Raw genomic sequence first — 21156 nt, 5'->3', positions numbered from 1 at the left:
CTATAGGACACTAACTGGATCTGCTTTTAGTTATTTTAATTCAATAATCAAGCCTTACATCCCCAACCGCCCACTGCGGTCTTCTGGTGAGCGTCTGTTGTGTCGACCAGTCATGAAAACTGGGTCTAATTCCAGACTCTTTTCTTCAGTGGTTCCATGTTGTTGGAATGAATTGCCCAGTGCTCTCCGTTCCTGTGGTAGTTTTGGGTTGTTTAAGAGGGGTCTAAAGACATTCCTATTTAACATATACTTAGTTGTTTAAGCGCTTATGTGTTATGGTTTGTATAATGTTGTTTTATTTCAATTGGGCTGTTAATTAATTTGACATTATTGTTTATTATTGATATTCTCCTTAATGTAGTCTTAGCATGTCATCGTTTTTATATTATTGATTGAATGGACATTATTGTTTTATTATTGCCTTTCCCCTTTTTTTCCATTGCTTTTTATTAGGCTATTGATTGAATTGATATTATTGTGTATTATAACTATTCTCCTTATTATATTTGACCTACATTCTAATTCTGTTCCCTGTTCAATTGTAAATATTATTATGTTGTTTGTATTTATGTGTCGCTTTGGACAAAGGCGTCTGCTAAATCCATAACCACAACCATATTTGCACATTAGTACATTAAGTATTAATCACAAGTCTAAGATTATATTAATCACTCGCAGAAGAGTATATTGATTTCACTATCACATACTATGTGCTTTTTTGAGATACATGCCATATCATTGAGTCTGGGAAGTCAATATTTCACAGACTTGCCTTCAAATACCTTGAAAGTTATGCCATGAACTTGACCCTAAAAAGTATACTGCCCCTGTTATCTAATGCCATGCTTTTTTTTTACTGTGCATGAGCGTTAACTTCCCTCAGAACAGACTCTGAACAAAGAGTATTTTATAATCCTTTTAATCAGTCCATTTCTGGCATCCAGAGATACACTTTGATCAATTACAATATTGTATTACACAACCTGTCTACTGATCAGATTAAGAGGAGAGAACTCATTTAAGGCTAAGTGGTTTTAGTCCTGTGCCCCTATAAAAGACATTAACACTGTGTGTGACATGTTTGCAGTAGAGGTCACAAGAATTTGAACAGGTAAAACACTATGCAGAATGCGCAAGTTACATTTGAAGTCAATTCTAAAAGGGACTGGGTGGGGTTCACATGGATACTTATATGCCTGTATTTGTATTTATAATATTCAGAATTACACCTAACATGTCCTCTCAGACTGAAACAGCACAAAAACGTTCAGACATACTAAGCATATAGACATTCCTTCTGGAAATCTGGGTTTCTTTATTCTATCAAAATGACTGTTGGCTTATAACACTGAAAAATATTTCAGGATGATATCCACAATTTGTGGTATTTAAGAGAAGATTTGTTAAAAAAAATAATCTATACCTATTTTTTTGTTTATTTATTAAAGAGAATAATGACATTATTAATCTAATAACACTGGTCAAGTTAGTGTGTACTAACAGCCCAATCCTGACTCAAATAGCCCGTATGGTTCTCTACAGTTAACTGGTATCTGAACTGGCCATGTTGTACCAGGAATGTGGCTAAACTTTGCCGAAGAGTAAGTTGTTTCCCAACACTCCAGCTCAGAGCCCTAAAGTGAGCAATCTCCATTCAGCGGCGCAGCTTCGTCTTCAGGTGCATGAGCTGGGCCAGGTCCACGCTACTGCCCCCACAGACGATAACCACCAGCGGGCCGAGAGGACGAGGCAGCTGACCTTCCCCCTGGAGCCTCTGGATCAGACCGCTGTACACGGCCGCCAGCGCAGCTCCACACGCCATCTCCACCAGCACACGCTCCTCGTCTATATACACATACACACATACATACATCAATACATACAGACATATACATCAATACATACAGACATATATACACATACATACATACATACATCAATACATACAGACATATGTACTGTACATACATACTTACACACATACATACATAGACATACATACATACACACATACATACACATACATACATACACACATACATACATACATATATACATATATATATATATACACACATACATACATCAATACATACAGACATATGTACTGTACATACATACTTACACACATACATACATACATACACATACATACATACACACATACATACACATACATACATACATATATACTGTACATACATACACACTTACATACACATACATACATACATACATACACTCTTAAAATTAATGTGTTGTCCCTATCTTGACACAGAGATGTGTTAAAAAAACAACGCAAGTTGTGTTGTTTTCAACAAATATTGTGTAACAAATGATAAAAAAGGAAATAACACAAACTGTTGTCCCTATCTGGACACAGTGATGTGTTAAAAACAACACAAGTTGTGTTGTTTTCAACACATTTGTTTTAAGAGTGTATATTCTGTACATACATATATAAATACTGTACTGTACATACATACATAAATACCTACTGTACATACAAACATACATACAAACTTACAGTCATGGCAGTTTAAACACACACACACACACACACACACACACACAGCCAGACTATATTATACACACGCACACATAGACACAGTCAGTGTTTATAACATACACCCACACTCGTATGCACACAAACAAACAAACAAACATGTTTATGGCATCATTTCCTGCACATTTTCAAGGCATTTTCAACGTTTATGGTCACATCACGGCCCACTTTGGAGACACCACTTTACTCTGCTTGTACATGGGAAAGGATTCCTGGACACTCTGTTGAGTTATTCCAGTTATGCCGGCACAAGGGTTGGTAAATAACGTCAGCATTTTCAATTTTGGGTGAACTTTCCCGTTAAATCTGTGTCTGCACACACATACACACACACACACACACACACACACACACATAATCAGCAGTTGATTTAAAAAGAACTGCCCGGGCACAGAGCACTGTTCCGTCTGGGCATATTATAAAGACTACACTGAAACCTTAACAGGGCTCGATCCTTTAAAAATAGCCGTCCAAAAGTGAGCAAACATCTGCGAGGCCTTGCGGCCAGCCTGTGGGGCGGTGAGGCATGTCATTATGGGCAGCCACCGGGCAAATAGAGACAATAACATGTGACTGACCCAAGAACAGCTCCACTGCCTCCAGTGCTTCCAGGTCTGTCACCACCTCAGAGATCAGCTTGGCCTCCTTGCTATAGTCGAACGCCTGCCTGCACACGGTTTTGGCTCCCAAACATTTAGCTTCGCTGTTGAACAAAACAGTCACAGTCTTTTAAGACAAAGTTTAAAAAATACTCAAATATTTATATTAGACTGTCCGCTCTTATTTCTAAGCTGGAACGAGTGTTTAAAAATCAAATGCTTATGTTAGGGGTGCAGAGCCTGCTCCAGAAACAGAAGGCAGCTGAAAGCATCAGCTAACATTAATGTTTTTTAAAAAAAGATTATGGGCCTTTTAAACAGTTTCTCTCTAACACTCTCTTGATCTCTTACACACACACACACACACACACACACACACACACACACACACACACACACACACACATTTTCTACCAATCATTTTCTATCATCAGTCTTTTACCGGTCCTTACCTTGTGATGTCAGGCAAAGTGACGAGCTTCCCAGCCTTGACAGCAGCATTGAAGGAGTCTGCTCCTACAGTCTCCATACAGAGCACTGGCACACTCTCCCATCCCACCTCTCTCAGGCCCTCCACCACCCCGCATAGCAGGCCTCCTCCCCCTACAGACAAAACTATAGCCCCAGGCTTCTCAGGGAGGGAGGCCTTTAACTCCCGTACTATGCTGGCATGACCCTGCCTATAGGAAAAACAATATGTGTCCGTTTTTTTTTTGTTTGTTTTTTTTTGTTTTTTTTTAATGAAATGTCCAAAGACACTTAATACATATGGAATAGTGTAGTTGTAACAACATAATAACAGGAATGAAGATATTGTGAGAACAATCAGTCTGTCAGATGATATGTTAGCCTTTATAACCTGTGACTTTTTTTGAGGCCACTTCACAAACAACTAAACAAATGCAAGGGTACTTTAAACTTGTCTTATTTAATTTGAACAAGTCACTACATTACAGCAAACATGGCTGTAAGCATGGTAACCGTCATAGTACTGACAGCAAACTTACCAGAGAAGAGGGTGGTCAAAAGGAGGCACAAACGCCAGGCTCTCGGACTCAACCAGACACAGAGCCTCAGCATTTGCATCGTCCCAAACCTGTCAGACGTTAACAAGAACAATAACAATTTGGGTAAACAAGACAATCAACAACAACAAATGCTGTCTCGTCACACATATGTGGCACAGACAATGGACTATATGCTGACAAATAAAGTTGTATCATTTTGTATCGTATTGTAAGGCTCTTCAGCCAACTCATAGAGTTCCAGTGGTGCGTCAGCTGTGCTGTAACAGCATCTTGTTATATTCTGCTCCTTTCGTGTTCACTTGGGACACTGAATATCTTGTTTATGCTCAACAGGGCAAGTCTTTATTCAACTTTGACATGCATAAATCCTTCTTAACATGCTCACTCACTAGGTGCAACCCCCAACCGGGTCTGTGTAAACTGGGTAAAGCCGCTACACACAACCCATGCTCCACCGGAAATATATGAGCTGGCTAAAGTCTTCCAGGGAGTGCCTGGCATTTAGGCAATCAAGGGGATTAACATGAGACAGGGGTAAAATGCCACATCAGTAGGCCTACACCAGTACACCTTTAGTTGGAACACTGATTCATAGTAGTCTACAAATAGGCCTAAGACTTTTTAATCTCTCACCTTGCCCACCACTCTTACTGTAGCCCCCTGATCCTTTAACTTCTGGACCACAAGCTCTGGTGATGATGTGGGTACAACAATGGTTGCTGGGATGCCAAGTTTACATGCGGCATAGGCTGTAGCCATGCCAGCATTTCCACCTGAACAGAAAACATAACAGTCTAGTCATGGCAAATAAGCACTCAGCTCCATATACTTAAGATACTACCTACCTGAAGCACAAACAACTCCTTTAGATCCCGACTGAGCAACCTGTGCCATGGAAAAAAACACCTAGTGTTAACCATATGGTCTAGTAGAAAATGTAATAACTTTCAAAAGGTTTTTGATATTATTTCGTTATTATCTACAAGCCTGGATTTTAAAATACAGTTCCTTATGTCAACACTGGAGGCACTAGTCTGCCGGAAAAACAAAAACAGAACCTTTTTCCAAAACATTAAAACTGGACATAGGCCTTCATTGAGCGCAATGCGCAGCTTACTTTTTGGCACAGGTGTCCGATACCGCGGATTTTGAAAGAGCCGGAGGGTTGAGAGCTTTCCATTTTCAAAAGCACAGCGGTCCCCGCTCGTTTAGACATGCTTATACTCTCAAGTAGTGGTGTGTTGATATGAAAGCCTTCTGGATTCGACATGGTTGGCAAAATCTCTGAAATTAGTGTTGCGCGGGATATTAAATAGAAATATTTTGTCAGTTTCACATTTTTACCAGGAAAGCACGAGGGTTTACTATGCAGGTTTAGACTACACCAGCAGCTGTTGCTGCCGTGACCGATTCATAATGCACACAAAAGACTGTATCCTAGGCCTACTGGAATTTTTTGCTTTCTCCAGCTATCATGATATGTATCAACAGAGACAGGCGCACGACATGACTCGCCGTATGTTTTGAACTTACCTTTAAATAATGTTCTGTATGCTGAGGTGTTAACTTAAATGACCCTTTGGTTTAATGCCCTTACGCCAAGATGGTTCAAAGTTCTTACCTCTCATGTCAGTAAACAGTTCCTGGGTCCAATACGCCCTCTGTGGGTCTTATCTTAAAATACCTGGGTCTTGTCTGATGAATTTCTCGTCCAAGTGAGAAGTGGTAGGCTATAGGATTTGCTCTCATTAGTCTCATGCTTTAGGCTACACAGAAGTAGCCCTAAAACTCAACGGAAAGGAAACTTTTCTATTGACGTGCCACAAGATCAATAAAGTATCTATCTATCTATCTATCTATCTAGATCCTCTTAACAAATTACTTATAAATAATAACCCACATTATAGAGAAACTAAAGCCTACAACTAGAGGATTTATGGAAGTATTTTAGCTAAGTTTTCTCAGTTTTTGTGTTGTAGGATTAATCTTTCCTTTTTCAACACATTCATGTTTATTGTTATGGTTCTTATGATTTTGGCAAAAGCCACTTACAGAACAATGACTGTACAGTACAATAAACATTCCATTAATATTAAAATTAATATTGTTTAAAGAATAATGAATAATGTTAAAGAATAAAGTAGTCATATAACCTAAGTAAAAATAGATACAAATATTAGTGTTAGACTAAATCAAATTTAACAGAATGATAATAACCATAAACATATACAAACCACAACTCTGTTAAGAATTAATGGTAACACTTTACTTGACAGTATCGACATAAGAGTGACATGACACTGTCATGAAACATGAACCCTAACCCTAATCCTAACCCTAACTTGTTATGACATGAATATCACTTAATAACAGAAGCGTTTATGACTTGATTATGACACATTCATGACAGTGTCATGTCACTCTTATATTGATACTGTCAAGTAAAGTGTAACCGAATTAATTAGTTAGATACCAGATAAACAGATGAGTCTTTAGACAAAACTGTCACTGGAACCAAGAGAAGTAGTTAAATCATTCCACCAATGAGGAACATGACACATCACAACCAAAAGGGGAGAAAAAGCACAATCACACAGGAAGTTCTCACTTTGTCCCAGTCTGGGTTCTCTTTTATTTTATACATGTATAGGACATCTTGTGTAAATTGTGTGTATGATGCCACTCCACTCAGCCATGTCTCCACCACCTGTTTAATGGGAGTATTCTCTTGCAGAGCAGTTTAAAAGCATTACTTTCAATGCGCATTAAATAAAGAACACTTAAAACAGGAAAAATATAATACAACATACACGTTCCTGTCTAAGTATTTCAGTTTTTAAAAAAATGATTGTATAAGGATACAAGTTCAAAATCGAGGATCTCCCCCTGAATACAGTATACCCTTCATATTTTGATCATTTCACAGGTTTGACCTCCGACCTCTCCCTAATGCTGCCATAGATTCTGTAGTTTGCTGATAGCTATCCTCAAGAAACCTCTCATCACTCACTCTTCAGCACAGCCTTAACTTCTGCACATCCGCACACATTCACAAATTAACACGTACACAGTTTCCTCCCTGAGCCACTTCCTCTGTTTCCTTCAATAATAATAATAAAAAAAAACTCTCTGTTTCCTTCAATAATAATATTTTTTTTAAAAAAACTCTCTGCTAGCCTCAAGATTCAAGTCGTCCTCCTTCTCCATTGAAGAAAAAAAAAACACTTTCAGATGCCTTTGGTTCCTTCCTTTTTTCAGAGTCAGCTCCTATGTTCCACTTCAGTCTCCGACCATTTCCTCTATCTCTCTGCCCCATCTACACACACACACACACACACACACACGTCCACTCACACGCACACAAAAATAAACATACTTTCGAGGACACCCTTGAAATGTTCACAACAATTCTTCCGTTCCCACTCTCCCCTTCTCCTCACATGCCCATTCCAACTTCTAGCTCACCCACACACCGCAAGTGAACTGTATCAGAAAAGATCGTCTGAAAAAATATGATACGAACACTAACGAAGCTGCGTGATCCAGTAGGGTAAACAAAAAACAAAAAAAAACAGGTTCAGCCATATTAAAGTAAACAGCCGTGAATGAAGGTGGAGTACTAGTCTGAATGAAGGTGGAGTACTAGTCTGAATGAAGGTGGAGTACTAGTCTGAATGAAGGTGGAGTACTAGTCTGTATGTCTCACTTCCTCTCCCTCCTTTCGCTCGCTTTTCCAGACGCGCATGTATGAGGCACCCCAGACACTAGACGCCAGTCCAAGGTCAGGGCACCCAGACATGGGGCGCTGTTCGTGTGGGCATGGCCCTCTCCTCTCTCTCTCTCTCTCTCTCTCCAGGTGTGCTCAGTGGGCACGGGGACACACGGAGAGGGCAGTGCCCCGGGGGCAAAGCTGCTGTCTGCAGGCACCAGCGGATCATCAGGCTGCTCACAGGAGCTTGCACTTGCAAATGGTGGCAGCCAGAGGGCGCTATGCCAAAGAGCGCTGTCTGGGCTTGATCCTGGGGTACAACTGTGGGGGTAGACAAGAGAGAAAAAAACTCTTAGAGCTGGACTTCGATATGACGTCGATAATAAATAAAGTCATTAGCAATGATCTTAAAATACAGTAAATCTGGAAATTCAGTATTTAAAGACACAACTAGAACAAATTTCTGATCTTGATTCTTTAAATGTTCAGTTGTTGAATATCCCCCTACCACTAACTACTCACTAACAATTTCCCTTGCTGCCTAAAAGTTACTGTCATTGAAATATTTTAATTATTCACATTATTGTGCTCTGCAAGTATTCTGTACAGAGTGCATATCTCCAACTGTTATATACAGCAGTTAAGCCTGCACTCTTGCTTGCTACTCTGGCTGCATCATTTCATTATATTAAGATCCAAGGTGGATTTGGATTTATTTGGAGTCAGTACTAAGGGGATGGTTTCCCTTACCCCTAACAGGTTGCGTGGTACATAGCCCTCCTTATCGTTAAGACGCGCCCACCACCACTCCGTCTCGCTGTCGTCACGACGACGCAGCACGGTGAGGGCGTCTCCCTCGTGGAAGGAGAGCTCGTCAGGCGACTGCGCCTCGTAATCCCACAGAGCGTACACCGCCCCTTTGTTCATCACCCCCAACTTCTCCTGGACACCTGGATAAAGGAGAGAACAAAACACACAGAGAAAGGTGAAGAGCAGGAAGGTGAAGGAGGGAACAGGAAAATTAGAAAGAGAGAGAGAAAGAGAGAGAGAACAAGAAAGAGAGAAGAAGAGAGAGGTGGCGAGAGACAGATGGTTACACACTGGGCACCACCGAAGCAATAAATCAGGCATGAACTAATGCTTCACTAATTACCTACAACCGGTGTGTAGTGTGTAGTGTGAGCTTACGGTCCTGAAGGTAGGAATAAATATCTTTGGCTTAAACTCCATCTGGAAGATGTGCAAGCCAAAACCTGGAGGGTGGTATGATGACGGGTCTAAGTGGTGCCTTAATGGGGTGCTGGGCTATGGGAGTGTGGCAGGAAGCTTTAACTAGCTATAGAGTTACAGTGCGTTCCTCTTTTACAGCCTGTAGGTGATACCACTGGCTGCAGAGCAAAGGCCATAGAAACATTGTGCCTCGGCGCCTAAGACGGAAAGCTGAAGTAAGGCCTGCCACTTTTTCTGCTCTTCTACACAAAGCTAACCAACTGCTTATACAGTACACTGGACAACTGGACAACTGGAAACACACACACACACACACACACACACACACACACACTCTCTCTTTCTTACCGTAAAGGAATTGGGAGCACTGGATGTATCCCTCCTCCATCTCCTCACACTTGTCTGCGGCCGTCTCCACGTCGCTGATGGTCGTGGCAAAGATGGCCGCCCCAGACTCCACCAGCAGTTTGCAGAGATGGACGCTGTTGCAGGAGGCAGCACAGTGCAGAGGGGTCCTGGACAAACACACACAAACATGAATGAACATACACATGACACACATACACACACACACACACACACACACACACACAGACGTGTACATACAAAAGACACACACACACACACACACACACACACACACAGACCATGTACATACAAAAGACACACACACACACACCGTGTGAGTCCGTACAAAGGCATACATACATTAACATTCTTGATTAGAAGTTGCATCACTAATCTAGATGCCTTTGTCTGTTCAATCTCCATTGAATATTTCATACTTGTTATTATGACCTATTACTAATTGTTCCTCAATAGCTTCAAAGCGACACTACATAAAAGACACAAAAAGAAAGAGGCTCACAGTCTATCTAGTGATGCGAAGCCAAGACACACGCACAAACAGATTCCTGCATCAAACAACCATTAGGCCCATTATGGAAGGCATCAGGCATGGACTGCCAATCCCTCTCTAGAGACAGAGAAGCGAGTGCCATTGCTCTTACCATCCATCACTGTCTGCCGCATTGACGTTTACACCGAAGTCCAGCAGGAACTTAACGATGTGGTGGTGCCCGGCGCATACAGCGTTGTGGAGTGGAGTGATGCCCTCATCGTTGGGCGTGCTCGGATTCTGCACCTGGATGGAGGTAAGGGTGAAATTTTAAATCCTGATTAAGGTTAACTAATATTTTAGGTTTATGTTATTATACTGGTCAATTAAGTCCCCAAACCTTGAATTCTGATCTTTAAATTCCAAATATCAAGTAAATTCCATACCAGTTTTTGCCATCTCAAGCTTGCATTTGTTTACTTAAGGCACCATTATCAATAGTTTTGTTTTTACAAATTCCAAATATCAAGTATATTATCAAGTATACCAAACCCATTGATATCCTTTAATCCTGTAAACGTTTGCTTAAGGCATAATGTGAGACACAGCTGTGTGTGAGCAGAGTGAGGTATGCATGCGTACCTCGTAGATGATCCTCTGGACCAGGTCAAACTCTCCCTCCAGCGACGCGTCCAGCAGCAGAGCCAGCGGGTTGAACTTCACCCTCAGCCCGTGACCCGTCCGCTCGGAACCCGGCTTCTTCAGGTTGGTCCGTTTGGACTGAAGAGAAAGAAGGACATTGAAAAAAAATCAGTTTAATATGCAGAGTGACATCAGTGGCAAGCTTTTGCAAAAAACGGAAAACATATGTGTTGTATATTTATATTTATATTTATATATGTATGTACATTTTCATGATCTATTCCAATTATCTATACATTCTGAATTGATTGTAAGTGCCGTTATCACGTCTGGTGTAGCCAGTTCCATTGATTAGATAGTGGAAGCTACAGAACAGCGCTCTGCAAACAGAACACTTCAGCTGCTTGCCTGGTGTAACTCTACTATATTCTGGCTCTCCTTCAGAGGGTTTGGCTATCCTACGCTCCCGCTATCTGTGTCTCAGGTGCTTGGTGTGCCAAACATGCTAATCTAGATGTGCAGTCATGTGACGTTTCTGTTTCGTTTAGGCCAAGCACAGGTGTTTGTTGTTCAATGCTCACAGACGTGCAATGATGCCAGTCCTGAAGCGTCAAGCCCATGCAAGCTCTGCCAACCAGCACAAAATATCTTCAAAACACGTGGTTTACCTGACGCTGTTACTGTTGACTTCACTGTGATTTTTTTATGTGTACTTATGTTATGAGTAAACATAAACGCTACTCTGGCTCTCCTAGGAGGAGGCCCCGGTTGGCTGGCCGACTAGCTTGGTGCACGTGATTAAAGGCAAGCGACTGCTGAATCGAGTGCCCCAATTCAAATCTCTTTCATTCGTGCCTGAGCGCACAGCAGCAGGCCGGGCTATCTCACTGAAGTTAACGCCATCCGGGGCCAGGAGCCATCGTCAGCCAAGGGGGGGTGAGAGGGTAAATAAAACTGGCGCTCAGTGTTTCCCCACACACTTACGCCTCATCAAATATGGATGAGGTTTGTGTTTGTGTGCAACTGCATCTGGCCTGCCCAAAGAGCCAGCTGAAGTGGCCAGAGCTAGGCAGACGATAGCATTAGTGCTAATGCTAATCTTAGCGCTCCGAGAAGAAGTGCTCAAATACCCATCCCAAATCTGGTTGCACAAATTAGACCTCTGCGTGGCTGGCATGCATTGCACGCTTCACATTTTACATTTTAATTTTGGATACGTCAGAGGATAATTACATCCTGACTTCCTTTTTTGTTTTATTTTTAGCCTGCTAGCTGCTGGGTGCTATACCGGTAATTGCGCCATTAAGAGATTCCTGCTGGATGTGAACTAGTTCAGATTTCAAATTCCACAGGTCACATGTAATTTGAAACAAAGATAGACACTGTATATCAGGCCACAATCTCCTCTTACTGATTCACTCACCGATGGACTTGGGAGTGAGCTAGCTTTAGGCGGCGTTTCGGGCTCGGCAGGAGGGGTGCGGGCCTCAGGCACTGGGCTGCTTTGGGCATTTGCGGGGCCGCTGTGGTGGTGGTGGTTATTGTTGCTGTTGTCCTCCGTGGTGTCCGGTGCTGCCAGCCTTGACATCTGAGAGGAAGGCTGGACGTCGGCAATCTGAGCACTGGCTATCGTGTCTGCGCTGGGATGCGCCAGCCTGTTCTCGTTGGCATCTGAAGACGGAGGGGACCCGGACGGCGGTGGCAGTGGGACGTCCGTTATGGGCACCTCCACAGCAGGTGGCATCGCCAAGCTTTCGGGCGCAGGCGCGTTCCCATTGGTGGTGTCCGCCTCGCTCAGGATCATCGGCGGACCCATGTAGCTCAGCGGGCTGTCCGGCTGGTAGAACGGAGTGCCCACCGTGGCACTCTCCATGCCTCCGGCCAGCGTGTTGAAGCGCTGGTACAGCAGCTTCTGGATGTTGGGGCCGGTCGGGCCCTCGGGCTCGGTGATGGAGCTGCGCTTCTTGAGCGGTCGCGGCGCGTTGGCCAGCTTGCGCCGGAGCACCTCCAGGTCGGCGTCGCTCTGGTAACGCAGGGGAGAGTGGGCCACGGGCGTGAGCTTGGTGGGGCTGAGGGGCCGAGGGATGTTCTCCACGTTGGGCGGGGGTAGCGGGGCACCCTCGGCGTCCGGCTCGTCTCGGCTGCTCTGGTGCTGGAAGGGAACGGGGGAGGGAGATGTGGAGCTGGAGGGTAGGACCGGCTTCCCATAGACTGGGAGGAGAAAAAGGGGTGTGGGGGTGAAGGGGGTGAAGGAGAATTTATAAATCACACACATCTTAAATCTACTCATTTCTCATTTCTACTCAGTCTCTTCATTAAAACATGAGTTCCATGAGCATTAAGCAGCCAGAATTAATAAGCACTATTTCAACTTCATCGACCCATCCATCAATGCATTCGCTAAATTTAAATGAATTTACAAAAAGGACTAAATGGCAAAAGCCTTAGGCAAAATGAATGAGGCAATTGATCCCATTTTTTTCCACAAGTCTTTTTTTAAAAGGGTTCATTCTTTCATACATCTCTTCCCTCACTCCACTCTGGGCACTCACCGGCCTTAACTGCTGGTCTGCTGCTGCTGGGGTAGCCCTTAGCTGCTGGCTGCAGGTACATGTGGTAGATGGAGCTGGAGTTCATGGTGGCCGGGCCCTTGCGAGGCGACTGCGGTCGGGACCCTCTGTCCGTGACGAAGGGTCGCACGGCGGCCGCCAGCGGAGGGTCGGGCCTCTCCCCGCCGGGGAACATGGACGACCCCGTCTGGGACGCGGAGGGGCTCGGGGGCACCGAGATTCGCTGCTGGATCTGCTGGGAGGCCGAGCGGGAGGTGGGGGGCGAGGAGCGCTGCCAGGCCAGGGTGGCGGGAGCGGAGCGGGGGAGCGAGCTGGTGGAGCAGATGGTGGAGTGGTGGCCCGCGCTGGGGTATGTGCCGTAGGTCGCGTGGGGCTGCTTCGACAGAGCGGTCACTGCCCCCACCAGCCTGTTCGAGTCCAGGCTCTGGGTACAAATCGAACGTATGTGCGATCAGCATATTTCTTTCTCTCTATGTATTTTCTATAGAAAAAATCAGCTATGCAGGATTTAAATCTTTACGCTGCAGGCTCCACACGACTAAGAATTCAGAGAATAAGGATTCAGAACCAAAACAAAACAGCAGCAGAAACGAACAAAAGAAAAAAAAAGTGTACAAGCAATTATGCATGTGCTTCATTATGAGCAAATACATTTTTATATTCATGTTCTGCTTTTTTAATCACAGAGGAAAGTGCTCACAGCATGGCTTTACATTCTCTGCCATATGGTAAGTCTTACAATAAGTGTCTTACACAACAAAAAGGTTCCTCTACTTTGTATGCTGTATTAACTTGTTTTACTGTCACACAAATGGTCCATATCTCCAGTAATTTTTTAATTCTCCAGTCTTAAATCTAGGATTTATCTTGCATAATATAGTAGATAAATAAGCAATTTGATGCTGCAGGTTAAGTCTATTAAACACAAATTCTAAGAATGAATTCCCATGGAGCCAAGACAAAAACCACCTGCCGAAAGCACCGATCTTACCTTGTCACCCTGCATTCCGACGGCCATCTTGTCTGGAGGTACGAGTGGCGGCATGCTTTTGGTGAGAGCTGGCCAGTTAGCATCGTTGGCTGCGGAGTGGACGACAACAAGTGAGTGAAGAAAAGAGAAAGAGGGATAACAGTTCCTTTGACTGCTCTAATTAGAGGACAGTCTGTTCTGTTCTTTAAGGGCAGTCCCTTATGGATTAGGTCATTAGGAGATTAAATACTGAAGGTGGGGTTAGAACACTAGACTAGTTTCAGACAGGGAAGAAATTGGAGTTAAGATTTGCTAATAGCACTGGAAATCACAGGAGAGAGGAGAGAGAGAGAGAGAGAGAGAGAGAGAGAGAGCTCAGGACAATGTGAAGATGTGCCTGAAGCTGTGCGATGGTTCTTGATAGAATAGCTGAGATGTAGTTTGAGAGGATCTTTTAAGCTGCCAGCCAGTGAAAATTAAGCTGCACTCACTCATATCACTCACATTAGCAATTACACACACACACACACACACACACACACACACGCACACACGCACACACACACACACACATGTGCGTGCCTACAACCACTCACACAGACACACACAATCACACACACACACACACCATCAAGCTTTTAGCTAATTCATTCACAGGGTGTCCCTCCACACACCCCTAATCTTAATTACATCTCAGGGGCAAGTCTACTGTGTGAAGGGCGTGACAGACGAGGTTGGTCTGTGTTTGTGTTGCATGCTCTGCCCTCTCTTTGAGTCTTTGGTTTACGCAGGTTCAGCTGGATTACAGACCCCATGTCTTACGCTCTGCCTGTCCATCGCCTGTCTGCACGCCGCCTCCACATATCAACTACCCCACAGCCAGTTTGTGTCTGCTGTCCTGGGCCATCATATCTATGGACCCTTTCAACAATAAAAACAAAAACAATGCTTGAACGTTCTATTTGGGCCCCAATCTACTTCCTCTGCATTAAGATAACATATGGAATGTTAAAAAGGAAGCCTTGTGGGGCCAACTATGATGCTGATAATGGAACTCTCTTGAAAGTGAGAGAAAGTGGAATAGAACATTATGCCCAATATTCCAATATGTGGTTTAATGTTCTGCATTTCTCATTAGTGGGTCACTTTGATACTAAAAGTATGATTCTATGTAATGACTGTATGATATCTTTACTGTCCCTGTGTATATCTGTGTGACTGTGTTTAGAGATAAGCAGGAATATTATGACTTTGCAGTGTTTCACTGTTCTGCATGGCTGCGTCAGTAGCTATCTGCTCCGGATTGCCAGGCTGCCACTAATCAGGGTCTGATTCAGTGTAGTCCACGTGAGATGGGATGACCAATGCCATCTCCCGTCAGCCTGGAAGGATACTTAAACCCTAACTATTTCCTTGTCTAGTTAGAGCAGCTGATGGATCTTTAGGTGAAGTCATGCTGTCTCTCCCTTGATGCGCATCATTGTAAATAAACTCTGTTCCTGATTTTTCATACTATTGGTCTGACTAGGTCTCTATTAAATCTATGGAATCAAAATTACCATCAAAAGGGTCCATAGGCCCTGTGGTATCTACTCCATAAGCCCTTTGGTATATTTTGTATACTGTATGCTCTTTGCAATGTTTTCTATGTTACTTTTGAATTTTTATAAATGTACATTGGCATGCTAAACATAGTTAGCTGTATATGCAGTGTTTCCCATACATTGACTTATTTGTGGCGGCCTATCACAATATCAACATTGACCACCGCACAATGATTTTCCAGGTTGTACTAAATTGTGCTTAAAGTTGGTTAGCATCATAACCACGCTGCACAAATTTGTTAAAAACTGTTGCATTCAAGTTAATTCTGCAAACCTACCACCACAAATAGAATTCAATTCTGTGGGAAACACTGATATGGTCAATATGGTGTGTGTATATATATATATATATACATATACATATATATATATATATATATATATATATATATATATATATATATATATAAGACCACATGCATGTCTTCTATCTACTGGCCAGTTCAAGGTTCCTCTTTCTGCAATCAGAATCATGTTCAGCCTTCTTCAATGCATATCATATTAACCATATTTAGGCTTTTACCCTGTCAGTATCCATGGAAACCTAAAAGGAAACCCTTGAGTTACGAGTTGAGCTAGAGTGTTTACTGGGAAGACTGCATTCATTCTGTCTCTGTGATCTATGTCTTGTTTATCTGTCTTTTTCTGTCTTTTTCTCTCTTTGAAAAACAGAGCTGAGCATACAGTAAGTACAGCCTCCTGTCACCACCGCTACCAACTCGTAAACGTTCTTTTTAAGATTCTCAATAGAAAAATTTAAAAAAAAAAAAACACACCCTGTTAAATTCTAGATGAGCTGTTACACAACGGGGATAAAAGGCTATAAAGTGGCAGGGAAAAAAGGGTGTGACCTTTACGCTGTCAAAACCACTCTTTTCCTCAGCTTCCGGAACTTCCTGAACTCAAAAGACTGGAGGAGAACACGACCCGCAGAACCTTCCCCCACACTCTGACCTCCTGTTTTTCTAGCCTTCTTTCTCTTTTGTTCTGTTTTTCTGTTTGTTTAAATAAGCTGCTGTTGCGTAAGGAAAGTGGTCACTTCCCTGCATTCAGTAGCGGGAAGTGTTTGAAACATTCTTCTTTTTCTTTTTCTTTTTTTTTTGGAGGGAAAAAGGGCTGTGGGGGGGGGGGTGGCTGGGGGGGGGTTGGGTCACATTACAGTAGTGCTTAAAAAATAAATACCACTGTGTCCCAAAAAAGGACCAAAATAAATGGAAGGATGGGTGATCAATTCTCTACTAAGGTGAGAACTACAACAGGGTTAGTGCATTGGATGCTGCACACTAATGATGCGGTTTCTACGGCGTCAAACTGGTTAAACTACAACATGACTACAACTTTGACATCAGGAAGGCTATTTATAGGTTTCTGATATATATATATATTAGGTTTGAATACTACATCTTGTGTAGACATTAGTTTTACAATGCATTTAAACTCCTTCATTTGGTTTATCTCTACGACAGTAAACTGCTCTTGTTTATAGGTCATTCAGTGTGTGAAAATTATATTTTTGGCCAGGGACAAAACAATTTATGTCTGTATATACACTTTGGGTGTTTACACATCCAAAAGAACATTTTGTGTATATTACAATTAAACAATACAATACCATGTCTAATGTATATGTATATCACTGCAATATCAACATGTCTGTAATGCATGTGAATATATGCGTGTCAGCATTGTATACGTCTGTATATGTGTGTGTGGTGTGTGTGTGTATGTGTATGTGTGTGTGTGTGTATGTGTGTGTGTGTGTGTGTGTGTTTGTGAGTGTGTGTGTGTGTGTGTGTGTGTTCTCAAAGACCCCTGCAGTCCTCCTCCTGTCTCCTGAAGACTCACTGGAATCACAGTTGGCCCCTGCGGGCTCTGAGGGCGCCGCGGGCCCTTCTGCCTCGTCTGCGGTGGGCGGCACCAGCGAGGGGTCCGCTATGATGTCTAAATCTGACACCTTCCAGGGGCCCAGGGGCTTTCGCACACCTCCACCGCCACACCCCTCCTCCTCTGCTGGGTCCACCACCACCACCACCACCACATCATCCCATCATACACCCCAACACCACACCACACCACACACACACACGCACACACACACACGCACACACACACACAAGCACACAACAACCACCCACCAAACAGCCCAGCGACCAGAAAGAAACAAAAAATACACAGATGACAAAAGAGCAACAAGGACAAGAAGAAGGGAAGGAGGAAACGGGGCCCACAGACGAGACAGGACACACAGAAAAGAGGAGAGTTAGCCAGAAAACCCAGCAACAGAAAATAAAAAAGAAACAAGCAAATTAAAAAGTAGAAGATGATTTTCATTTCCTTTTTAACAAAGAATGAAACCAGTAGCAGACAGAAGGCAAAAGATGTTGTTTATAGAGGAGCTGGAAATGCTATACAGGCCCTTGGCAGTAAACCGATATGTAATCAATGTCTACAATTCCAAGACTGTGAGGAGCTAAGTAGAACCCACACTGGATTTGAGGACAGTGAACTCTGAGCCCATTTTACTCAGTGAAACCACAAAAAGAAATTCCTGTCAAATAAGAGGGTTATACTGTCCATAGGTGCTCCTTTGTCTGTGGTTCTGATAACCAGACAAGCGATGTTAAGTGATTTTTGCTTTTTTGACCGAGCCAATATGGAAATGAATGAAACCGAGACAGAGGAGGAGGTAGAAACTGACCAGACTTGGAGCGAGCGTGGTTGACGGTGGCAGTCATGGCAAGCGACTGAGGCTTCAGGGGGTCGGGGGGCAACGCATAACCCCCCTCCTGCCTGCCCGGCACAGGCACCTGGATGTAGGGGCACACAGCTGCCACCCGACCTGAGCTGCCCGAACCAGGCTGGGGGGACGGAGGTCCGTTCATCCGGTTCAGCTGTTGAGCGGACAGAGGAGGAAGACAGTTAGCACGGTAGCCATGCTGAGTGAGTAGTTGTTTCCTACACAAGTATCTGTATCAGCATCTTAATACCATCTGTGTAAGCATATGTGTTTGTGTGTGCATTTTTATGCATTAATGTACATAACTCAGATTACATTTGTATATTTGGTTTACCTCTGCTAAATCATGGTGGTATGTTGGTGTGTATGAGTGTGTGTGTGTGTGTGTGTGCATATGTCTACATGCATGCATGCATGAGTGCATGGGTAATTCTATACGTATCTTTGACTGCCAACTTGTCTCTCTGTATGTTAGGCCATGCTCTAACCTCATTTGTAAGGGTTATGTTATACAGAATACAAAAATAGTGTCTCACGATCACCAGCTGCTGACTCTAATACCAGATGGTTCAAACAGAAACTTCGTCAAGCAGCTCAAGTAATAAACCCACTCAGCACGGGCCATGACTGAGCTCTGTTAGACTCTTTCCTCTCAATGTGCTACTGAGAGTCTTTGGGTAAATACATCTCCTAAATGAGCACAAGGACAGTAAACATATCTGGTACTATTAGCTTAGCATTTGCATGGACAGGGTATCTGTCAGGGTATCTATCCATCCATGTTAATACCTACATTCTTGTGCGAATTCATTTACATCTGTAGGAGTATCTGAGTAAGCGTCTACATCTGTAGCATCTAGCATCTGTGTAAGCGTCTGTAGGAGTATCTGAGTAAGCGTCTACATCTGTAGCATCTAGCATCTGTGTTAGCGTATGTAGGAGCATCTGAGAAAGTGTCTACTTCTGTAGCATCTAGCATCTGTGTTAGCGTCTGTAGGAGTATCTGAGTAAGCGTTTACTTCTGTAGCATCTAGCATCTGTGTTAGCGTCTGTAGGAGTATCTGAGTAAGCGTCTACATCTGTAGCATCTAGCATCTGTGTTAGCGTCTGTAGGAGTATCTGAGTAAGCGTTTACTTCTGTAGCATCTAGCATCTGTGTTAGCGTCTGTGTAAGCATCTTCCTGGTTGCTCCTGGCCTTACGCTGCGGTGCTGAGGGAGACGTGCCTCTGCTTTTTTCTTGTAGAGGCGCTCGCGGAGGTCGCCGATGCGCTTGTCCATCATGGACACCTCCATGTTGCGCTTGTTGAGCATCTCCTTCTGCTGCTGCAGCTTGCTGCTCTGATCCTGGTTGAGCTTATTACGGATCTGAGACACGGATGGAGAGAGAAAGAGGAGAGAAGAATCGGAGGACAACGGGAGGGTGGGAGTGGTGGAAGGAGGGAATAAGAAGAGGAAAAAGAAAGGAATGAGAGAAAGAAAAGAAAAAAACATGTATGAGAGAGAAATACATGAGTTATGTTAACCACATACTGTATGGACCCTTTCAACAAGGTAAACAAAAACAATGCTTGAACGTTCTATTTGGGCCCCAATCTACTTTCTTTCTTTCTGCATTAAGATAACATATGGAATGTTAAAAAGGAAGTCTTGTGGGGCCAACTATGATGCTGAGAATGGAACTCTCTTGAAAGGGTCTATAAGTAATACAGTCAAGCAGAAGGGACAAAAATATGATCAAAGACAGTTTGAAGTTTTCTTAATCCTCCAGCATGTTATATTAAAAAAATAATGACTGGTAGACTTGTGTCCTCTCCAGTTCAGTCCGACATCTTACAGTAATATCATGTACAGACGGCCCAAAGAGTACACTCCACTGTCTAAATGCAGAACCAACCATTGGAGTCAGTCATGGCCTCAGGGCAACTGTTCTGGTCTCGTTAAACTGTGATCATGTGCTGTTTTTGGAGAGTGAGCTGAATAAAGGAGAACTGTTCTCAAAGTGTCCTATAAGTGTAGGCCTCAGAGGTTGGTGAGAGCTGAGCCCAATGAACCATAATCACGTGAAAACAGACAAAAAGATTAGGGGGAAAATAGCAACATTCTAAAACGCACATCAAATATCATATCACTATCAATTGGCACCGATTAGCCCACAACCCCACAAAAGGCATAATCATTATAAAATTATGATATTTTAATCACACGTGTACTATTCCAGATATATTCTTATTGCACAAGACAATGTCAACATTAAAAGCAACATTTTAATAATCCTAATAAAAGTGGGCTGAGCCTACAGCCCAGTGCCATGTTGCAGTCAACAGTGCCAACCAACACCAGAACAGGTGCAACCCAGCCCAGATAAATCAGGAACGCCACCATGGTGCAACCCAGCCCGGATAAATCAGGAACGCCACCATGGAGCATGAATGCCATGTATCTGAGCAATGTGATCGTACTGCACATGCCTGGAGCTCTTGGTGGACTTTTTACAACTAACTGAGGTTATCTGATGAATCATATCTTAGATATAATACAGACTATGTACTTAGACAATGCAGTATACTGTACTAATATATGATTTTTACATGCATATTTATTATTGTATTCATTTATATGTGTATAATTATTATTGTATCAAATGTGCAAATATTTTGTACTG

At 43.1% G+C, this 21156-nt stretch overlaps 2 protein-coding genes across 15 annotated transcripts in view; both read right to left on the bottom strand.

Annotated features, from left to right (window-relative positions):
- Nucleotides 1-903: 903 nt before the first annotated feature.
- On the bottom strand, nucleotides 904-5841 carry sdsl (serine dehydratase-like). Of its 2 annotated transcripts, none has more exons than XM_048227970.1 (8): nucleotides 5815-5841; nucleotides 5311-5477; nucleotides 5039-5078; nucleotides 4827-4966; nucleotides 4173-4261; nucleotides 3618-3845; nucleotides 3145-3269; nucleotides 904-1845 (listed from the first exon to the last, which is right to left on the bottom strand). In XM_048227970.1, exons 1-8 carry the CDS (start codon nucleotides 5819-5821, stop codon nucleotides 1655-1657), a joined length of 987 nt encoding a protein of 328 aa, XP_048083927.1. In that variant the 5' UTR covers nucleotides 5822-5841; the 3' UTR covers nucleotides 904-1654. The 2 variants fall into 2 exon arrangements, with proteins under 2 accessions (XP_048083927.1, XP_048083928.1); XM_048227971.1 differs by lacking the exon at nucleotides 5815-5841 and adding an exon at nucleotides 5727-5807.
- A 953-nt stretch (nucleotides 5842-6794) lies between these two features.
- Nucleotides 6795-21156, bottom strand: part of ppp1r13ba (protein phosphatase 1, regulatory subunit 13Ba) — a 53538-nt gene continuing 39176 nt past the window's right edge. For 7 of the 13 annotated variants that reach the window (XM_048227342.1, XM_048227335.1, XM_048227336.1 and 4 more), the window contains 11 exons: nucleotides 19629-19859; nucleotides 18455-18647; nucleotides 17602-17763; nucleotides 14174-14262; nucleotides 13165-13606; nucleotides 12036-12823; nucleotides 10613-10750; nucleotides 10143-10276; nucleotides 9481-9647; nucleotides 8653-8852; nucleotides 6795-8223 (listed from right to left, as the gene is read on the bottom strand). In XM_048227342.1, the coding sequence (XP_048083299.1) occupies nucleotides 8182-8223; nucleotides 8653-8852; nucleotides 9481-9647; nucleotides 10143-10276; nucleotides 10613-10750; nucleotides 12036-12823; nucleotides 13165-13606; nucleotides 14174-14262; nucleotides 17602-17763; nucleotides 18455-18647; nucleotides 19629-19859 (2586 nt within the window). In that variant the 3' untranslated portion in view covers nucleotides 6795-8181. The remainder of the gene's footprint in view (nucleotides 8224-8652; nucleotides 8853-9480; nucleotides 9648-10142; nucleotides 10277-10612; nucleotides 10751-12035; nucleotides 12824-13164; nucleotides 13607-14173; nucleotides 14263-17601; nucleotides 17764-18454; nucleotides 18648-19628; nucleotides 19860-21156) is intronic. The other 6 variants (XM_048227337.1, XM_048227338.1, XM_048227339.1 and 3 more) reach the window with 4 other exon arrangements.

Source organism: Alosa alosa, chromosome 19, assembly GCF_017589495.1.
Source record: "Alosa alosa isolate M-15738 ecotype Scorff River chromosome 19, AALO_Geno_1.1, whole genome shotgun sequence".
NCBI classification, from domain to species: domain Eukaryota; kingdom Metazoa; phylum Chordata; class Actinopteri; order Clupeiformes; family Clupeidae; genus Alosa; species Alosa alosa.
The sequence above is the reverse complement of the archived record's forward strand: the minus strand, read 5'-3'. Positions and strand labels throughout refer to the sequence as shown.

Excerpts from the sequence above, each read along its gene's own strand:
- sdsl (XM_048227970.1), bottom strand. Across the intron at positions 4,967-5,038 it reads AGGAGTTGTTTGTGCTTCAG|GTGGAAATGCTGGCATGGCT; the intron begins GTAGGTAGTATC and ends TTTTCTGTTCAG. Across the intron at positions 4,262-4,826 it reads CAGTAAGAGTGGTGGGCAAG|GTTTGGGACGATGCAAATGC; the intron begins GTGAGAGATTAA and ends AACGTCTGACAG.